The sequence below is a fragment of the Petaurus breviceps genome, unplaced genomic scaffold (assembly GCF_028583685.1).
Source record: "Petaurus breviceps papuanus isolate PSGF00001 unplaced genomic scaffold, PetGlider_PUasm1.0 189, whole genome shotgun sequence".
Lineage (NCBI taxonomy): Eukaryota > Metazoa > Chordata > Mammalia > Diprotodontia > Petauridae > Petaurus > Petaurus breviceps.
This window is the reverse complement of record NW_027185809.1, coordinates 7031358-7051563: the sequence shown is the minus strand read 5'-3', so window position 1 is coordinate 7051563 and position 20206 is coordinate 7031358. Positions and strand designations below refer to the sequence as shown.

At 36.1% G+C, this 20206-nt stretch overlaps 1 protein-coding gene across 3 annotated transcripts in view; it reads right to left on the bottom strand.

Moving 5' to 3' along the window:
* Positions 1-841: 841 nt before the first annotated feature.
* Positions 842-20206, bottom strand: part of PCBD2 (pterin-4 alpha-carbinolamine dehydratase 2) — a 290006-nt gene continuing 270641 nt past the window's right edge. For all 3 annotated transcript variants that reach the window (XM_069091866.1, XM_069091869.1, XM_069091867.1), the window contains 2 exons: positions 4324-4404; positions 842-1098 (listed from right to left, as the gene is read on the bottom strand). In XM_069091866.1, coding sequence (XP_068947967.1) covers positions 1003-1098; positions 4324-4404 — 177 coding nt within the window. In that variant the 3' untranslated portion in view covers positions 842-1002. The remainder of the gene's footprint in view (positions 1099-4323; positions 4405-20206) is intronic.

Here is a 20206-nt window from a genome sequence, read left to right as displayed (position 1 = left end):
TAAGGAAACTCCTGACAATGGAGGCTGACACTTTCTTATAGTCTTAGAAGGTTGCCTAGAGTAGTGGTATCAAATCCCAATAGAAAGAGATTTCTGCTGGTCACACTGTGACTTAGAAAACCACAAATTAACACTGTCTAGCTTGTACTGTATTTTTATTTTGTCAAACACTTCCCAACTACATTTTAATCTGGTTCCTGAACTTGGGAGTTTCACAAGCCAGAGTTTGACATTTCTGGCTAGAGCACCAAGATGTTTAGGGACTTAACCAAGGTTACACAGATAGCATATGTTAAAGGTGAGTCCTGAAACCACATCTTGGTTTTCTAACCACAAATCCATGTCTAAGGCAATACTAAGGTAACTTACAAAATATAAAAGCTAAGTCAAAATTATCATGTAGGATTTTGTGATTCTTTTTAAAAGGTTATCTCGGTGACAGCATCAATAAACCAACCAATAAAAGAAATTCTCAAATATGAAGGTGAGTTATGTTATAATCACAGAAGATATTTATCATTCATTATTTAGATAGGGATCATTTCCACTCAAGGTAGATCTTCAATTTTATTAAAATTATGATGCAAGAGTAATATCCTTACCTTAGAGAGTTCATAAATCTTTTCAAAGTTTATATAATATCCTCTGGCATACCAATGCATTTGCAAAAGTCAAACTTCTGGCTTGAGTTTTTAATGCTCAATTTGCCAGATACAGTAATTTGAACATTCCAAAAATTATTTCTGATATTCAGGAAAATAGTTTTCACTTTTCATTATTATATACTGAAGTCAGTTGGTTTACCTGTATATTAAAAGTACGACTAAAAATGATCCAGACAAAAGTTCAAATCATTTTAATATTTAAGACCTTAATTGCAAAACATCTTTATCTCAGGACAAGGTAAATCAAAAATTTCAAAGTTAATTGGTCATGTAAATTGCCATCACCATATCTTATAGCTGAGATTTTGGCTTTTTTTTGCCTGTAGTTTGCAAGATGTTAAACAGAAGCAGCAGCTTTATCAATAAACTTAGCCAGTTTTATATCTCTCTTGGTTACTCCACCACAGTCATGTGAAATAAGAGTTATCTGGACCTAAAGGAAAGAAAACAACTTATTAATAAAGAAAAATCAAACTCTTTACTATCTTTCAGCAGGATAGATTGTTGATCTAATATTAAATATTCACATGGCAATTTAAAGGACAAAAAAGTTTTTTAAAAAGTACTTTACATATTTGCTTTATATGAAAATATCTGGAGTTCCTAAACACAACAAAACCAAATAAGGAAATTCCATTATGTGAACCCTCCCACAAGTGACTTGGAATAAGAACCCTTTTTTCATATGCAAAGTCACTTTAGTTGTCATAGTCTCAACCTTTCCTCTTGAGAAAAAAAAGTAATTACTTAAGTAGGGTTTAATTAGTGAATTAAAGTTGAAGGGAGTTAAGTCATTAAAAATGTAGCATCTTAATTATTTTTATTTTATATGTTTAAAAACATATCTCTAAAAACAGGAGGACAAGAAAAAGGAATTATTTCTTCACAAACTACTTGATAAATGAAACAGAATTTTATCTATTAGCAGAGGAGAATAATCTATCCCAGTATCAGGCTGCTATGACTGACTCCAACAAAATACTAGTATAATATGGGTTGTATAGCTCATGAGAGATCATTCCTTGTCTACTTCCAGATAACCATATGTGTGACTCAGCACTTGGGTCCTTTAGAAATGACAAAGTTCCTGGTTACTTCTGGTATTCAGTGCTGACACTTCATTCTGATGCTTAAATTGATCCCCACGCCCAGCAGCCCAATATGATTAGAGAATACCTGGAATAAGGAAAGCAGATGCACTAGAGGAGAGGTAGCCAGAGTCCCAAATGAGTTGCAACAGGCCAATTAAGAGAAATTCCTTCCTTCACACACACACACACACACACACACATTACCATGCCCAGAGGACACATGAATTAAGCAATAATGCCAGCATGTCCACCTAACCTCTCTTCAAACATGGACCATAGAATCTAACACAAGTATGGGTCAAGGACATGCACAAAACCCAACAATGGGTCAGTGAAAGTAAGATGGGATCCCAAAGACTGACTTCCTCCCAAAAGGGCTAATAGAAAGCACAGGCTAGGGGTGGCCAGGTAGCACAGCAAGTAAGAGCACCGGCTCCAGTGTTGAGAAGACCAGATCAAATCCCGGGCTCAGATACTCAGCACCACACCCAGAAATAACTGGCCGTGTAACCTTGAGCAAGTTACTTAACCCTGATTGCTTTTAAAAAAAAAAAGAAAAAAAAAAGCACAGGCTGGAGAAGTGGTGAGTGAGTAAAATAAGACCAGAAAGATGATGAAATCTATCTGAATAAAGTGAAGCCAGAGGAAACTAGTGGAGATCTGTAGTGGTTCTGTCATGCAAATCTGTAGTGTGACATAGGCATAGAGGTGAAAGACTAAAAGAATGGTCTATTAGCTGGTTACTTCTAGTTTCCCAAGACAGAGGGAGGAGGAGAGCTTTTAGGTGATTTTCAGGAGTTCCACATGGGCTGGTACCTATAGAAAGTCACCCCAGCCTTATGTCCTGCCACACTATCTGTCCCTCCCAACTGCTTCAGTCACCTTTTATCTTGTAAAGTGAAAGATCAGAGGTCTTGGGGTTCAAATGATCTCAACTAATTCTCAAATATTAAATGAGTAAGAAGCAAGGTTTGCTGAGATAGAGAGGCCCTAAGTTACAGCCTTTCTCCACTGCCTACCTTACTCCCTAATTAGGTCCTGATGCATTGTAGGGTCAAGAAAGATGGAATATCACTGCCTCTCCATCATTTGGTCTCCAACGCTCTCCTGCAAAGGTCCAATACCTGGGCCCCTCCCCACCACAACTGTTCTTCCCAACAGAGTGGACACTGTCTTCAGTACCCTCTGACCCAGGGGGAAGGAAAGAGGAATGGAAGAGAATAGAGAAGGGAAAAGATTTATTATATTTATTATATATCATATATTATATATTTTATGTATTATATCATATTGTCATATTTTATACATGTAAATATAAATAATATTTATAAATATTATCTCATTTCTTTCAACAACACTGGGAAGTGGGTGCTATTATGATCCTCATTTTACAGTTGAGAAAGCTGAGGGAGACATAGGTTAAATAAAGCCCAAATGATAGTAAATATCTGAGGGCAAATCTGAACTTGGATTTTCCTGACTCCAGGTCCAGTGTTGTATCCACGGAGCCTCCTCAGGAATATCTGTGCATGCTCTATACAATCTACCTATATGCTAAATTTTCCCTCATTTTACAAAGATGATTACCAAAGGGGAAACAAAATACCTTGAAAATCTTAAATGACAAGACACTGCAGTTGAAATCACCATAAAGGAAGAGAAACAGTTTTTGCTTAATTACTTTTAATCATAACCCTGAGAGTCACTTGATGCAAGATGTCTTCTATAGGGTAATTAAAATCAACTGCATCATGCAATTTCTCCCTTATTCAGGAATTCAGCCTTACAAGAAACAATATAGATTAAGAAAGATATCTGCAAATCAAACATTCACATTTACATAGTAGGACCTAATTTGACTACACTAGACATATTAATTCCAGAAGAAGAAAAACATAAAATAAAGGAACAAGTAAAAATGTTACTAAATTGAGATAATATAATGAACTACAAACTTGGAATAAAGAGGAGAAAGAGGAAGAGAAGGAGACAGGTGCATCAGCAAAGAAGAGCTAGTATTTATCCGGCGACTACTATGTGACAGGCACGGGGCCAAGCATATTGCAAATATTCTATTATTTTATCCTCACAACAACCTTTGAAGGGAGGTACAATTATCATCCCCATTTTACAGTTGAGGAAACTGAGACAAGTTAAGTGACTTGTCCAAGGTTAAGTGTTTCAGGCTGCATTTGCACTAAGGTCTTCCTAACTTGAGTTATAACACTCTATCCACCAAGTCATCTATCTACTTGTCATTGATAATATCTACAAAAAAGTCTGTAAGCCTACTGGCAAAGGACCTAACAGAATCTGGATTCTTGGAAATAATTTCATATTTATTGTGTGTGCATGCAAGTGTGCACGTGTGTGTGTATGTATATACATAAAAACATCTATGTATGAATATTTGTTATAGCCTTATGAGAAAAAAGAAACAAAACAGAAAATGCCTTCTAAGGTACTGGATACACTGGTCCATATAAGGTAAAATAAAGGAATGAGAGAGAAACTGATCGCTTAAAATATGTATTTACAATCATCAAAAAATAAGCCAATGAACTGACCTTGTTATACACATTGAACCATTCAGGGTGGTGATTCATCTTTTCTGCTTGTAGTGCAACTCGGGACATAAATCCAAAAGCCTAAGGAGAGATAACAATGAGTAACTACATTTTCTCCAGCATTGAGTCAGTTGTGTAAAAGAAATTTAACTAGAAAAAAGATTACTAGAATCCTCACAAAAACATGAAGGAAACACAAAAATACCCAAGTTATCCCCTCAGGGCTATGGTGGTATGGAATATACAAGGATAAATAGGGATTTTAACTGATGAAAGCTACAAACCAGAAAACTATATTCTCACTCAATGACCTATCTGGACATTTTACTTGTCTATACAATGAGGCATTCAAAAATAATGTAGCTGCAACTTTCAAACAGCAAGCAGGATCCAACTGTATCTCAAATCTGTAACAGAGCAGGTTTACTTCCTGGTCAGACACATAAAAGGAACTATTTTATTATAGGTTATGAGTATTTTTTTCAGTTATCAATTATTAAACTAGATAAACCATTAAGTCCTTCCAGTAGACTTAAAAGCAAAATGTCAGTTGTGGAGAAGGCTTCTCATCTACTTACCAATGTCCTTTAATAATGTGATGATATGAAAAGTTTTCCTTTAATGATTTTAACAATGTGACCAGTAAAATGGCACATTCTCCAGGTCCCTTTCACATCCTAACCCTCCAGAAAAAAGAATTCTGTAACAGATATAAAGCAATTCTAGCTGAATTCTTAGGACAAAGAAGAGAGCACCCCAACAGGAGAGAATTCTAATCCTTCAAGTGACTGCTCAATCCGAATTCTTCTCCATCAACATCTAGAGCTCACATCATGGAGCCCTCCTGGGGATTCTCACTACTACACACTCTTCCAGAATATTTTCACCTGGCAACAAGAAGCGGACACCAACACTACTCAACCATGGGGAAGGCAGGAGAGCTACGGAAATATGCTGTCTTCCGACAGAAGGCCTGGCAGATAACACTTCAGCTGTGTCGGAAAAAGGAAAAAGGGAGAGTCAAGGGAGAAAGTAAGGTGGGAAGTCAGCAGGCAAGGTCATCCTGGGACGAAATGAAAGGAGACCTAAACCCAGCTAATGCCAGTTCTATCCCCAATAAGATCCCTTAGGGCTAGGGACCTAGACCATCAAACTCTATACCCTTCAACCAGTGAGTGGGTTAACACAAGCCTGCGGCTTAAACTTGGGGAAATAGCAATCAACAAAGAGGAAAGAGCCAGAAAAGGATGGATGAATGTAAGAAAAGAAGTCTAAAACAAAGATTTCAGGAGGAAAACCCCTTAAAAAAAAAGCCCAGAGAACAAACAAATCAAGGATGCAAAAACAAAGATAAGTACTAAATCTTCAAAAAGTTTCTCGTACTTTCTTTTGAACTTTTATGAAAGTACCAACAAGAACAAAAAATCAGAATGTTTCAAAAGAGAAATTAAATCTATAATAAAAACTAGAAATGAATAGAGATCACACCTTAGAGCCCTAAATACATTACTTTAAAATCTAAGACATGAAGTCATTAAAAATTTGAATGACAACAAATTCTGCAAGCAGGTAGGGGAAAGACTTTCAGATATAATGGAAAAGAAACTTGAATAAGACATGATTACTTCTCAGCAAAGAGAAACTGCAGAACAAAATGAAAAGCAAAGGAGTTTAAGTGCACCTCAAAATGGAATACTCAGAAAACCTGAGCTTAAACATCAACAATGAAGGAAAGCATTCAACAAAAGACATTTAAGGCAACCAGAAAGGGGAGGAATGAGCAGAATATTCAAATTGAAATCACCCCAAACAACACAAGCATAAGAAAGAAAAATAAGCTCAAGAAATGAAGGAAAAATAACAAATAAAACAAATTATCCCATATTGAGAGGTTATATATTTTTTGCATTTCTTTTTTTTTGGAATTTTTTTATCATATGCTTTATTAATTTCTAGCTTACATCATTCATTTCTGCAAGATTTTGAGTTACAAATTTTCTCCCCGTTTTCCCCTACCCACCACCCCAAAATAGCGATCCCACTGGATATCCCCTCCTCCAATCTGCTCTCTCCTATATCTTCTCCCATACCCCCTCAGACTTTCCAGTAGGGCACAGTGCATCTCTATGCCCTAGTGCCTGTATATCTTATTTCCCAGTTACACGTAAAATAATATTAATAATATATATATATATATTTTTTTTTAAAACATTTGATTTTTAAAACTTTGAATTTCAGATTTATTCCCTTCCTCCCTTGTCACCCACCCTTACTGGGAAGATAAGCAATTCAGTATATGTTGTACGTGTGTAGTTATGCAAAAAATTTCCATAGAGGATATACTGTAAAAGACTATTTTTCCCTCCATCCTATCCCACCTCCCACTTGTCTATTCTCTACTTTGATCCTGTTCCTTTTCAAAAGTGGCTGTTTCCAACTTCCCTCCCCTCCAGCCTGCCCTCCCTTCCATCATCCCCCTCTCATCCCCTTCCCCCCTACTCTCCTATAGGGTGAGACACCCTATTTAGTGTATATGTCATTCCCTCCATAAGCCAAATTCAATGAGAATAAGGTTGACCCATTCTCTTTTGCCTTCCTGTTCTTCCCCTCCATTGTAACCATTTTTTCTTGTCTCTTCTATTTGAGCTAGTTTACCCCAGTCTGTCTCTCCCCATCTCCTCTCATTATATTCTTCTCTCACCTCTTAATTTCACCTTTTAAGTATCATCCCTTCCTATTAAATTGGTTCTGTGCCTTCTATGTATACCTGTACACATCTATACACACATTCACATATGTATTCATACACCCATATACCCTCCTATATAGACATATATATATATATGTATGTGTATACACACACATACACACATATATATATACACACACATTTCTATTCCCTTCAACTATTCTCATTCTGAGAAAAGTTTCATCAGTTAAAATTATCGCTTTTCAAAAAAAAAATTATTGTTTTTCCATGTAGGGATGTAAATAGTTCAACTTTGATAAGTTCCTTATGGTTTCTTTTCCCTGTTTACTTTCTCATGCTTCTCTTGCTTCTTGTATCTGAATGTCAAATTTTCTATTCAACTCTGGTTTTTTTCATCAAGAATGCTTGAAAGTCCTCTATTCCACTGAATGACCATATTTTCCCCTGAAACATGACACTCAGCTTTGCTGGGTAGGTGATTCTTGGTTTTAATCCCAGCTCCTTTGACCTCTGGAATATCATATTCCAGGCCCTTTCAATACCTCAGTGTAGAAGCTGCCAGATCCTGTGTTATCCTGATTGTGTTTCCACGATATTCAAATTGTTTCTTCCTGGCTGCTTGCAGTATTTTCTCCTTGATCTGGGAATTTCGGAATCTGGCTATAATATTCCTAGGAGTTTTCTTTTTGGGATCTTTTTCAGGAGGTGATAGGTGGATTCTTTCAACCTCTATTTTGCCCTCCGGTTCTGAAACATCAGGACAATTTTCCTTGAGAATTTCTTGAAGGATGATTTCTAGGTTGTTTTTTTGATCATGGCTTTCAGGTAGTCCAATAATTTTTAAATGATCTCTCCTGGATCTATTTTCCAGGTCAGTGGTTTTCCCAATGACATATTTCACATTGCCTTCTATTTTTTCATCTTTTTTATCTGTTTAATAGTATCTTGATTTCTCATGAAGTCATTAGCTTTCTTTTGCTCCCGTCTAATTCTGAAGGAATGATTCTCTTCAGTGAGCTTTTGAGATTCTTTTTGCATCTGGCAAATTCAGCTTTTTAAGGCATTCTTTTCCTCATTGCCTTTTTGAGCTTCTTTAGCCATCTGAGTTAGTCTATTTTTTAAGGTGTTATTTTCTTCAGTTGACTCTCATTTCATAATTTTCTTGCATAATTCTCATTTCTCTTCCCAATTTTTCCTCCACTTCTCTTATTTGGTTTTCAAAATCCTTCTTAAGGTCCTCTATGGCCTGTAACCAGCTTGTATTTTTCTTGGAAGCTTTTGTTGCAGGAGTTCTGACTTTGCTGTCTTCCTTCTGTTCCATGCTTTAATCCTTTTTGTCCCCAAAATAGGAATGTAAAGTTGGGTTGCTCATGTTGCCACTCAATTACTTGACTTTTGGGCTTTTTGCCACAGTAGGACTCTGCTACCAGACAGGGGAGCTTCGTACCAATCGCTAGGGTTTTCTCAGCTGCCGAAGGTATTAGTTGGGTGCCCTCTCTGAAGCCTCCACACACTCAGGCAGCTGGTCGCACACCCCAGAACCTCCACCCTCTCACTTTATCCTTGGCATCTATGGGTTGATAATTCTGGAAACCGTCACAGCTGCTGGTAATCTGAAGTCCCTCCAGCCTGTGGCTGGCTGTGGCCGCCCTGAGGCTAAGACCTCCGGCTTGAGCAAGCCTGGAGTCGGCTCCCAGAGTGCTGCGCTGGCTGCTTTCTGCTAACTAACCTTAGTGGGAGGTTAGCTTCTCTGTGTCATTTTGTGGGTTCTGTAGCTTCAAAGTTTGTTCAGAGTCACCTTTTACATGAATTGGAGGAGATGGAAGCCAGAGCCCTGTGGAGGTCCTGTTTCCGCCATCTTGACTCCACCCCCAAGAGGTTATATTTTTTAAGAGAAAGGCTGACGTATGGAATTTTTTTAAAAGGGTTAAAAAAAGTATTCAAGATATAAGCAGAACTTTTTTTTGTCATTTTTGAAATTGTTTTTCAATTAATGAGCATTTATTCCTCTTCATTCCATCATTCTTCTCCATGTTCCCCTCCTGATTCTCTGCACTTTCTCTGCTTTGCCACAACACCCTCCTCATCTGGAAGATCATTCTCCCCTGGACTTCTGACACTAGAAGTATACTTTGTCCCAACAGCCTCTTCCTCTGACTTTCCAGAACCTCCATTTTAAGGAAAACCAACCATGTTTTCATTCATTTCATGGCTCCATTACTAACTCTGTTTTCTCTATTATGTCCCCATGGGGATAACTCTCCCTTGACCACATTCTCAGTTTCTTTTTATGTGTTGTCTTCTCCCATTAGAATTTAAACTTTTGGGGGGCAGAGCCAAGATCGCAGAGAAAAGGCAGACACTAGCCTGAGTTCACCCAAACACTCCTACAAACAACTTTAAAATAACACCTCAAAATAAATTCTGGGGCAGTAAAACCCACAAAAGAATGGGGTTAAACAATTGTCCAGACTAAGACAACCTAGCAGGTCAGCAGGAAAGGTCTGTCACACCAGAGTGAGAGTGGAGCAGAGCACAGTCTATCACATGCAACGCCCCATTCAAGGCCTTGGGAGCAACTAAATCAACAGACCAAGGATATTAGGAATGGTTGAATGAGTTGTGGTATATGATTGTAATGGAATGCTATTGTATATCATATATCATGAGCAGGATGATATCAGAAAAAATCTAGAAAGATTCACATGAACTGATGCAAAGTGAAGTGAGCAGAACCAAGAGAACGCTTGTACATAGTAAAAGCAATATTGTATGATCTCAACTGTGAATGACTTGGCTATTTTCATCAATACAATGATCCAAGACAATTCCAAAGGACTCATGATGAAAAATACTATCCACTTCCAGAGAAAAAAAACAGATCGAGTTGAATAGAGATCGAAGCATGCTATTTTGGGGGGTTTTGGGGAGGGGTGTCTGTGTTTCCTTTTACAACATGACTAATACATAAATACTTTGCATGACTGCACATGCATAACCTATATCAAATTACTTACCATCTCAGGGAGGGAGGAAAGGAGGGAGGGAGAAAATTTAGTACTCAAAATTCTAAAAACTGAATGTTAAAAATTGTTTTTACATGTAATTGGGAAAAAATAAAATCTTATTCAAAAAAACTATTCCCATTAGTGGACAACATGATAATTTACTGAGAAAATCCTAGGGAATCAGCAAATAAATTAAATGAGATGATTAACATCTTCAGTAGAGTAGGTAGCAAAGTAGACCCATAAAAATTAATAGTATTTCTAATGAAGAAATAATAAAATTCCATTCAAAATATCTACAAAACATATACAATATTTGGAAGTTAAGCAACCAAAGCATACTACACTGATGCAAAATACTCCTTAAAGAAATAAATAACAAAGTATATAACTGGAAGAATAGTAAGTTTTCATGACTAGACCTGGCCAATATAATAAAAATGATAGAACTGCTGAAGTCAATTTACAAACTTAGTACTAAACCAAACTGTCAAGGGGATACCTTACAAAGGTAAACAAAAAATAAAAACTTCATTTGGAGAAACAAAAGGTTTGCAATCTAAAGAGGAATTATGAAAAAACTAGGTATGAAAGTGTTCCAGCACTTCCAGAAATCAAACTATATTTTGTATATAGTTTGGCAGTAATCACTATTTGGTACTAGTTAAAATTTAGACAAGTAGATCATTTTACACCTATCTAAATGATTTTAGGGGAAATGACAAATGTTGAAGAAGATGTAGAAAAATCGGGACACTAAATCAATTTGGCTTAGGCCCAAAGAACTATCAAACTGCCTATACCCTCTGACCCAACAATACCACTACGTCTATTTCTAAAGATGATTAGGGGAAAAGAAAAAGAAATTATATGTTTTAAAAAATGTATAGCAGCTCTCTTTGTGGTGGCAAAGAACAGAAAATTGTGGGGATGCCCATGAACTGGGGAATGCCTAAACAAGTTTAGAATATGACCGTTATGGAATACTACTGTGCTATAAGACATGATGAGTTCATTGGTTTTAGAAAAACATGGATAGATTCACACATAATAATGAAGAGCAAAATGAGCAGAACCAAGAGAACATTGTATAGAGTAACAGCAATATTATTTTAAGAACTTTGAGCAAATAAGTCTTTTTTACAAATACCCAAATTAACTACAAAGAAACTATGAAGACACTATCTGCATCCAGAGAAAGAAGTGATAAATAGATGTACAGGATAATTTTACATATATTTGCATATTTGTGTCTAATGGTAACTATCTCTAAGGGTGGGATGGGGAGGGAAGAAAAAACAGAAAAAAGTTACAAGACAACTTTATTATATATTTAAAAGGAATAGCAAGTTACACATAACAGACTCACAGTTTCATGTGCAATCATCTTTTTTTATTCTATTATGTTATGAAATGCTTGTTTTATAAGTTCAAAGCTGAATAAATTTTTAAAAAATAAATGTATGTATGATATGCTTTTAAGTTTAAAAAATATATAAATCAATATAATGGACTAGTTAAGGAAGTAGGAAATGACTGACTCAAAAACCTAAAGTTCAATAAAACAAATGACAAATTATTACGGAAAGAACTCTATTTGACAAAAATTTGCTGAGTAAAGTGAAAAGCAGTCTGGTAGAAATTAAATTTAAACAGCCACCTTCTACCACACAATACGATGAACTCAAAATAGATATGTGACCTGGATAGTAAAGATAAAAAGATTGGAACAAAACTAGTTCAGCTATGAATAGAGGGTAAATTCTAAACTATATAATGGAAAGAGGCGATTCCAAAGGTAAAAATAGATGATTTTGATTTTATGAAACTGGAAGGCTTCTGCATGAAAATTAATGCCACAAGAATAAGAAAGGAAATTTTTTTTTTGTCACAAAGGATGGTTCTTTGAGAGGAAATGAGGGGAAGATTACAGGGGTATATTTAAGCAATGTAAAGACAAAATAAATCCATTTTTAAAATTTCTTAGGAAAGCAACTGACTGGAGAAAAAATGTCAAATCACTGATAGAGCAATTATTAAAATTTTTCAACAAAGTTCTCAAAATAAAAATTACAAATCATTAATAACAATATGAAAGAATAATAAAAAATGAAAATTCAAACAATTCTGAGGTTTCACCTCACACCCAGCAGAAATGACAAAAGTTAGAAATAATGAAAGAAAGGTAAACAAAATAACGTGCTGTTGGTAGAGCTGTGTAATTTGACAACCATTTAGGAAAGCAATTTGGAATTATGCAAAGAAAGTAACTAAAATGTCCACATACCCTTTGACATAGACATTGCACTAATTGACGTATGCCCCCCAAAAAGGTCAATGACAAAGAGGCCCCATATACACCAAAATTTTTATAGCAGCGCTTCTTGTGGTGTCAAAAAATTGGAAACAAAATAGAAGCCCATCTACTGTGAATGGCTAAACAAGACATGGTACATGAATACGATAAAATATTATTGCACCTTAAGAAACACTTAATAATTAATCAACAAGCATTTATCAAGGACTTCTCATGTGCCAGACACTATACTAAAGACAACAGAGAAGCACGGGAAGATTCATATGGACTGATTTAAAATAAAGTAAGCTGAATCAGAAAAACAATATACATAATATGACGATATTCAGACAATAACTATTTATTAAGCACCCTCTAAGTGACAGGCACTAAAGAGTTAGATACACAACAATGTATGTGCAAAGAACAGTAATAATAAAAAAAGAACAGGCTGCAAAAGAAATATGAACAATCTTGGCCCCAAAGAAAACATATGAGAAAGCCACCTCCTTCCTGCTTCTTTGAAAAGGTGTGGACTCTGGGTGTAATACTTTTCATATAATGTCAGAATTTTAAAAATACATTAGTTAACTGACATATTTTTCCCTCTTTATTATTCTGTTGTAAGGGAATGGTCTCTGGAAATAGATGGAGGAGTTACACTGGGAAATGTAGTTAATATTAAAAAGGCATCAATAAAAATTTACTTTAAGAAAATAGTAAAGGACCTCTCCCCACTCCCCCCACCCCAATACATTTTAGCCATGCATAAACAAAGGAGTTTACTTAGCTCAAGACACTTAACTGCCTAATTGAGGCCTTCCTGCCAATGTATGGCTGCTGTCATTTAAAAGCAATAAGACTTTGTACGGAAGAAATTCAAGGAGATGAGAGTTGGACTTCTAAAGCCACACACTTCATCACAAAGGACACAAAGAGAAAGAATCAGCTGATTTTTGTCTCAGCCTCACATGAAAAACAGAAATATGTTTGCTAAGGAGAGAATAAATTTGAGAAAAAAGGTTTGTTTTCAAAATGTTAAGAGAGATGTAATAAATAATAGTGAAGCTTGTCCTTACTATGTCTGAAAGTCAGACAGATTTAGTTAAGACTTGAATATGATGGCACATTAGAGTAGCATTCCCATAGCAATACCTCAGTACCTCTTATATCCATATAAATATTTCACCTTATTTAACCCATGAAGAAAAATAAAACAACATAGTCTTTAGTAATATTCTTAGGATTTCACATTTGTTACTGAACTGCATGAATTTATATCAGCAAACATACCTATTAATGATGACAAGAAAAATGACATTTTCAATATCTATTCCATATCATTTAGAAAGATTATCTCAAAATGAAGTCTTATCATTAATTTCTATCATTAAGCTTAAGTTCCAAAAGTTTTCCACATTAAGAGGAAATTTTGACTACATTCATCTAATAAGTTACATCCGAGCAGAAGAAACCCACATTCTCTCCACTATGTTTTAATTAAAATTTACTGAAGAGGGAGGGAGGAGGACCTTTGCCAGGAGGAAACAATGAAACAAATGTGAAGATGAGTTTTAGTCGCTTAAAGTTGCAACAATTTAAAAATATTTAGAGTTCTATATTCATATCATTTGAAAGATTAAGCTCTATTCAGTTCTCATATCTAATCACAAATTCACAGCCAAAAGAATTTAGCAAAAGCCTATCTGGACAAGGAGCTGTAAAAAGGTCAGTCTGATAGACATTGTCTTTGACCTCCAATCTCCAAGGAATGCAGGGTCTAACATGGCTCTTGATCAACTCTTAGAACCCTTTTTTCCCCTTATGTTATTAGCATCAATAGACATGCAGACATTGGTCACTAAGAATAATTTTATTGGCGATTAATTTAGATAAAATCAGGTATTTCAAAGGATAACACTCAGCAAATACACTCTCTACACAGGTCACGTTTTCTTTCCCTTAACTTTCTTGATCTAAGGGAATACTATGAAATGCTTTAAAATCCAAAAATAAGCTTTGAATCTTTTTAGTTTCCCAAAACACTGATAAATCAGACTTCGGACTAAAGATCATCGATTTAGAGTTAGAAGGAACCTTAGCAGTCATCTAAGGTCATCATCAATCCCCTGATTGGATGAACAAACGAAGGCCAAAGGTAGAACAGGTGAGATGAAAAATGAAAGCAAGATTTTGTCCAACAGCCCATTCCATGGTACAGAAGAGTTATTAGCTAATGACAATAGCAACCATCCACTGAGACGGCCTACTTAAAAAAGCCTTCAGCCAATACAAACGCAACGTGAAAAGATAAACAAACACACTGTGAGGGAGACGAATTGGGGACTCCCCGAGGTTAAGACTCTTCTTCAACATTCACTTAAGTAGTGATGACAAAGGTTTCAGTGATTGAACAGGATCCATTCCTAACGCTTCCTTCAGAAAAGAAAATTAAGCTGTGCTGGGAACAAAAAGCCACCGATAAGCCACCTGCCCCTTGAGCAGCACACGTCAACTATTCTCAAATGAAAAGCATCCTCAATGGTACATAGCTTTCAAATTAAAACGAAATAACTTTTCTGGGACTTAAATGAGTGAAAATGAAGTAACAGGAATCTTGGGGGTCGTCTGACTGCCCTGAAAGGACTGGAGTGGTTACAACATCAAGTTCAGCGAAAGGGAAAAAATGTTCTTGCTGAAGAGAGCTACCCACTAAAATCTGACCGTACACAAGCTGACCTTCAAGAGGAAGAATTGTAAATGGGAAAGAGAAAAACGAGGTCCTGAAAGGAGCAATTGTACATTATCTTAGAAGGAAAAGCCAGCTCTGAAGCCGTGAACTGAACAATACATGCAAATGAAGTCTCCACCGTAAAATGATTTTGCATAGTTCACAATGCATGTAAACTGGTTCATTTTAAATACTTTGGCTCATGGTAACTTCTTGACATATGCCTACCTGTTGAGGTGGATTTTTAGTATCAGTTTGAAGCACAGTTTGTATATGCTCCATGATCTATTGAGCCCCAGCCATTTCAAACACACATATGGTCAACAAAGAACATATAATGGTTGATAATAGCTTCAGTCTTTCCTCAGTGGAAAATTACAAACATTTTAAGAACAAATCAATGAATGCACGATGAAGTATGCATATGGCCATTCTGAGGAATGTTAGTGTTACAATCATGGTAAATCAGACCAATGAAGTTTGTCATTTGGAAATCTCTAAACCATCAGCAATTAAAAAGTTTTTCCATGAACCTCAAATCAACTCTTCTCTGGAGCTTTCATTCTTTTTCAAATCCCTTTTGATTTATTTTTGTCAATGTGAATAATTATACCACAAAACTACGAAACTATTACAAAAACAGAACCAAGAAAAAGGCCTGTATAAATCTGAAAAATATTTTGTAGCACCTTAAATATAAAAATGCAATAACCACTGAAGATTTTTAAGACTTAACTTCTTGCACAATATTTGCTATCTTGAACTATGTGCAAAACAATTTTCTTTGATATAAGTTCTTAAATCTGCTAAATTTTATATTTTGATTATAGACTATTTTAATTATGCACTAAAAAAGAACATCTCCCTCTAAGAAAATGAGCACCAACTACTCCAAAGTCATTTCCCTAATGCAATCTCCATTAAGCCTCTAAATACTTCCTTTACTAATTCGATGAATTAGAACTCTATTGTTTATGAATCACCTTTGTGTTTGAGGGTCCATAACCCTACTTTTATAAAATACAATTGCTATGGAAGGAAATGATATTTATGTCTGATTAGAAATGAAAACACTATTACATAAATCAGCCTGGGTATTTCTTCACGTCTTGAAACATGATCAGCAATTTGGTCTAATTGGTGATCAAGGAAACTATCTTGTGATCAATTAAAGTAATTACCAGATTCCGGCAACACAACCTACCTTAATTTCAGCTAGAGTCTGCACTTCTTCAACTTTAATTAAAAATAATGAAAATTATTAAGCAGTCTGCAGGGCAAGATCATTGCCAAGCACATGTGTATCATATGACAGGACCTTTACTCAGTACTAGTGGCTTATCAACATATAAACATTCTTTTTGCACCAAGAGTCAGCAAAATGTTTGAGCCAGAACAAAATTACATATCACACTATGGCCTTAACAGTTACACTCTTTGTTCACTGCTACAATATCACTGCTGGAAGAGTATAAGATCTTAATTTGTAAACAATACCACAAAATTCAGAACAGCTAGGAACAGGGGGATTGTTAGGGACAGACCAAACCTAGGTCTCAGTCACTCTATCGTGAATTTTTTTTTTCATCATGACCTAAAGCATCAATAATTCAATGCTAGTTCTATGTTTGACAACAGTAATTCCTTCCCAACTCTTATAGCTAACCAGTTTGAAAACTATGGCAATTCACTTTTAGAAGGTTCAGCCAAAATTTATTTGAAAACTTGCAACTTTGTCTTTTTCTAAATGTGCATCTTAAAAGTACAAATCCACTAAAGAATTGAGTCATTTACCCATGATCATTTTAACTATACATCAGATGAAAGTCTGAGACAAGCATAAGAAAAACTGTTAGAGGTAAAATTCTCCAGCAAGTGAGCAGAAACAAGAAAGTATATCCCTAACCAAATACTTGGCCCTAATACATCATATCCTTGCTTGATGTCTAACTGGGTTCAAAATCTCAAGTGTTTTAGAGATATGATATTCATTTCTGGAAGAACCTTCAATATTGGCTGAAAAACCAATGCCAAAGAAGAAGGTAAAGAAGCTCCCTAGTTTACACACAAAGCTCTTCTATGCAGCCAGGTAGGACACTAGCTAAGAATGCTGTATCTGGAGTAAGGAAGACCTAAGTTAAAATTTGATTTCATATACTACTAGCTGTGGGACCCTGGGTAAGTAACTTAGCTTTTCTGCCTCAGTTCTCTCAATTGTTGAATGGAGATCATAATAGTCCCCAACTTTCAATGTTACAGTAAGGATCAAGTAAGATCATATTTATAAAACACTTGGCACAGTGCCCAGCGCATAACAGGCACTTAATAAATGCTTGTTACCTTCTGTTCTCCCCTTCCATCCTAGTTAAACTCTCTTGCCTCAGCTATGGTCATAAATATACAAGCTTCCAAAGTTGGAAACACTACTTTAAAATCCATCCTTTTTCCCTCCCCTTCCCCCACTCTTGGCATAGTCTTCCTTTAAAAAAAAAAGATGTTAAATTTATATTTTTGGCAGCATTGGTGAATATGACAATCTTATCAAAATTTTTATAAAGTTTTACTTAAGTCTTACAAGTAAGTAAACAAGTAAGTAACAATTTCCCCTTGTGGTAGAAAATGTTTTCATTACTTTATCAATTCCTCTTGTATTCTTTCCCCAAGCAGTGAAATCTCAGGGAAATTTACCATAACAATGTGCATTCCCACTGATGATATTGTGTTTTTTCATGAAGCACAATCTGAATACAAAATGGCCATGTATTAATGCAATTTAACACAAGGCCTCTTCCTTTAGCTACAAATCAGCCTAAGAGGTGTATTTAACAGCTGTATACTGAACAGACCTTTAGGCTGAAAGTGAGTTGAAATTGTCTTTTTCCTAAAACAAAACTGTTTATTTCTAAATTCTCCTGCAGTAACAAGTTCTCTATTACATTTCTTCATCTGCATCATCAGCCACTAGTTGATGGCCCCATCTTTTAGCCTGATTACAGCCTTGAGTTATTCACAGTCCTTCAGTTTATGCTAGGCTTGGTATCAATAAAATTTCACTAGCTTACTACCCACTTTCTGCTCCAAATAGCATTTTAAAACCTGTTAAAATAGTCAGACCTCAGGGACTTGCCTAGCTTTTACTATAACAGTTCCTTACTCATGAATCCATTTGCACAAACATAAGTATGTCCACCACCACCCACCATTTATTAAATCTCTTTTCTCTCTCTGCGCTTGCTCACTCACTCACCTCAATCTGCACTCATGCTAACAGGTTAGGGTTTCTCAGAGGGATCCCAGATGTAACACTGGCTAGGGGTAGCTATAAGTCTACTACTCATCATAGCTTCTGAGTCCCTATGCTTCTCATTCAAACAAATAAGCTAAAATGACAACATTAACTCAATCATCAAACACTATTAAACCATGTAAAACATGAATAATCATAACACTCCACCTGTAAATCTGGTCACCCTCTCCCAACAAGCACACAGAGTCCTTGGAAAAGAGTGGACACAAACTTAAACACGGAGTACATGAATAAGGAAACCCATGTACCCAGGGCAACATACTCTTAATTACAGGCCTACAACCAAAAGTCACCTGCTGAGGAAGCCTCTTCTTTGCTGACTGCTCTGTTTAAATTGCTATTTGGCTGGGCTGCAAGGCTAAGGTTTTCTAGTCAAAAGTCGTTCCCCTAAGCCTGGGATCTGTGAGCTATTCAGGTCTACTCTCCTGGCTGAACTATGAGGGGTCTTCCTCTCTCAAGCACTATGTGGTATTAAAAGGCAAGGCAAGTAAGCCTTTCTTCTCCCCAGTCAACTCTGTTAAGAAACAGAGTATTTTTTTTCCCTCCAGTAAGTTCCTAAGAGCAAAGCTTTTCCTTGAATTGGCTCAGCTCCCAACAGCAGAAACAAAGCCTGTCCTCCATCAGTCTATAAACATTTGTCAAATACCTGCTATATATCAGGCACTATGCTAAGCACTAGGAATTCAAAGAAGAGTAAAAAATAGTCCCTGGTCTGTAGAAGCTTACTAGCTAATATTATAATAGTAATAGAAAAAAAAATAGTAATCCTCCAGTCAGTTCAGCCATGGAACAATGCAGGCTCTAAGCTCTTCTCCAAGCTCTCAGTGCGGCCGCTTTTCTATGAGCCGTATGCTGAGCTAGATTCTGGTGGGCTCAGTTCCTTTCAAGAAGCAGGAAATAGTCTCTCCTCCTCTTGTCTCTACCCTACTTCTGTCTCTGCTCTGCTTCTTTAATCACTGTCTCTTGCCTTGAAGGAGCATATATTTATAGAAAGTAACTCACTTATACCTTAAAGTGAGAAACCTAAATTAATTTTTTTTCAGTAACGCTATAAATAGGCAATATACAATTGTCCTATAGTCATAAAAATTATAGTCATCAAAATTTCCCAGCTATCAACCTTAAAGTCCTCATAATAGCCATATGTAAAATAGCTCCTGGGAAGCAAAATAATTTGGACATCTTTATCTTCAGTAACTGCCTTTCTCTGAGAACTATTTTCTCTCAGGTCCTCTTAGAACATATTTCTCCCCAGGGATTCTTCTTTGGGGGACTGCTTTCTCAGAGGTTTTCTAAGAACTTGCATGTTGCCATCCCTTTCCACAAATAAAACTGGACAAAGCTAAAAAGGGGCACCACCTTACACTGGAATTTGCCATCAGATAGTTAAAACTGTCTTTTTTGATTCTCTTGATCTTGGTTTTATTAATAGCACACTCTTTCTCCTCCTCACAGTGGGGTAGTAATACACAAAGAAAGGCCGTCAGAGTCCTTCATATAATGATAAAGGTTTTAAATTTATTAACATACACAAATATCAGCAAACCTTGTGTTCCTCTAATAATGACAGTTTACTCTGGAATCCTTTTTGCACTTTTCAGCAAGCTATATATGGGACAGACTTGTTTCAGCTTTGTGCTGTCATAGGTACAGAGACTAGACCCACGATTTTATTCACACCTGGTACTCCTAGATGAAGAAACTCACTCTACCAATATAAGTCATCACCTTTTCTGCAACTTAACAGTCTTAAGAGAACTGCCCAGAGCAAAAGTGCCAAACTTAAGCTTTCTAGGTACCAAGTTAAAATGTAACTCAGAAAATGCTTGAC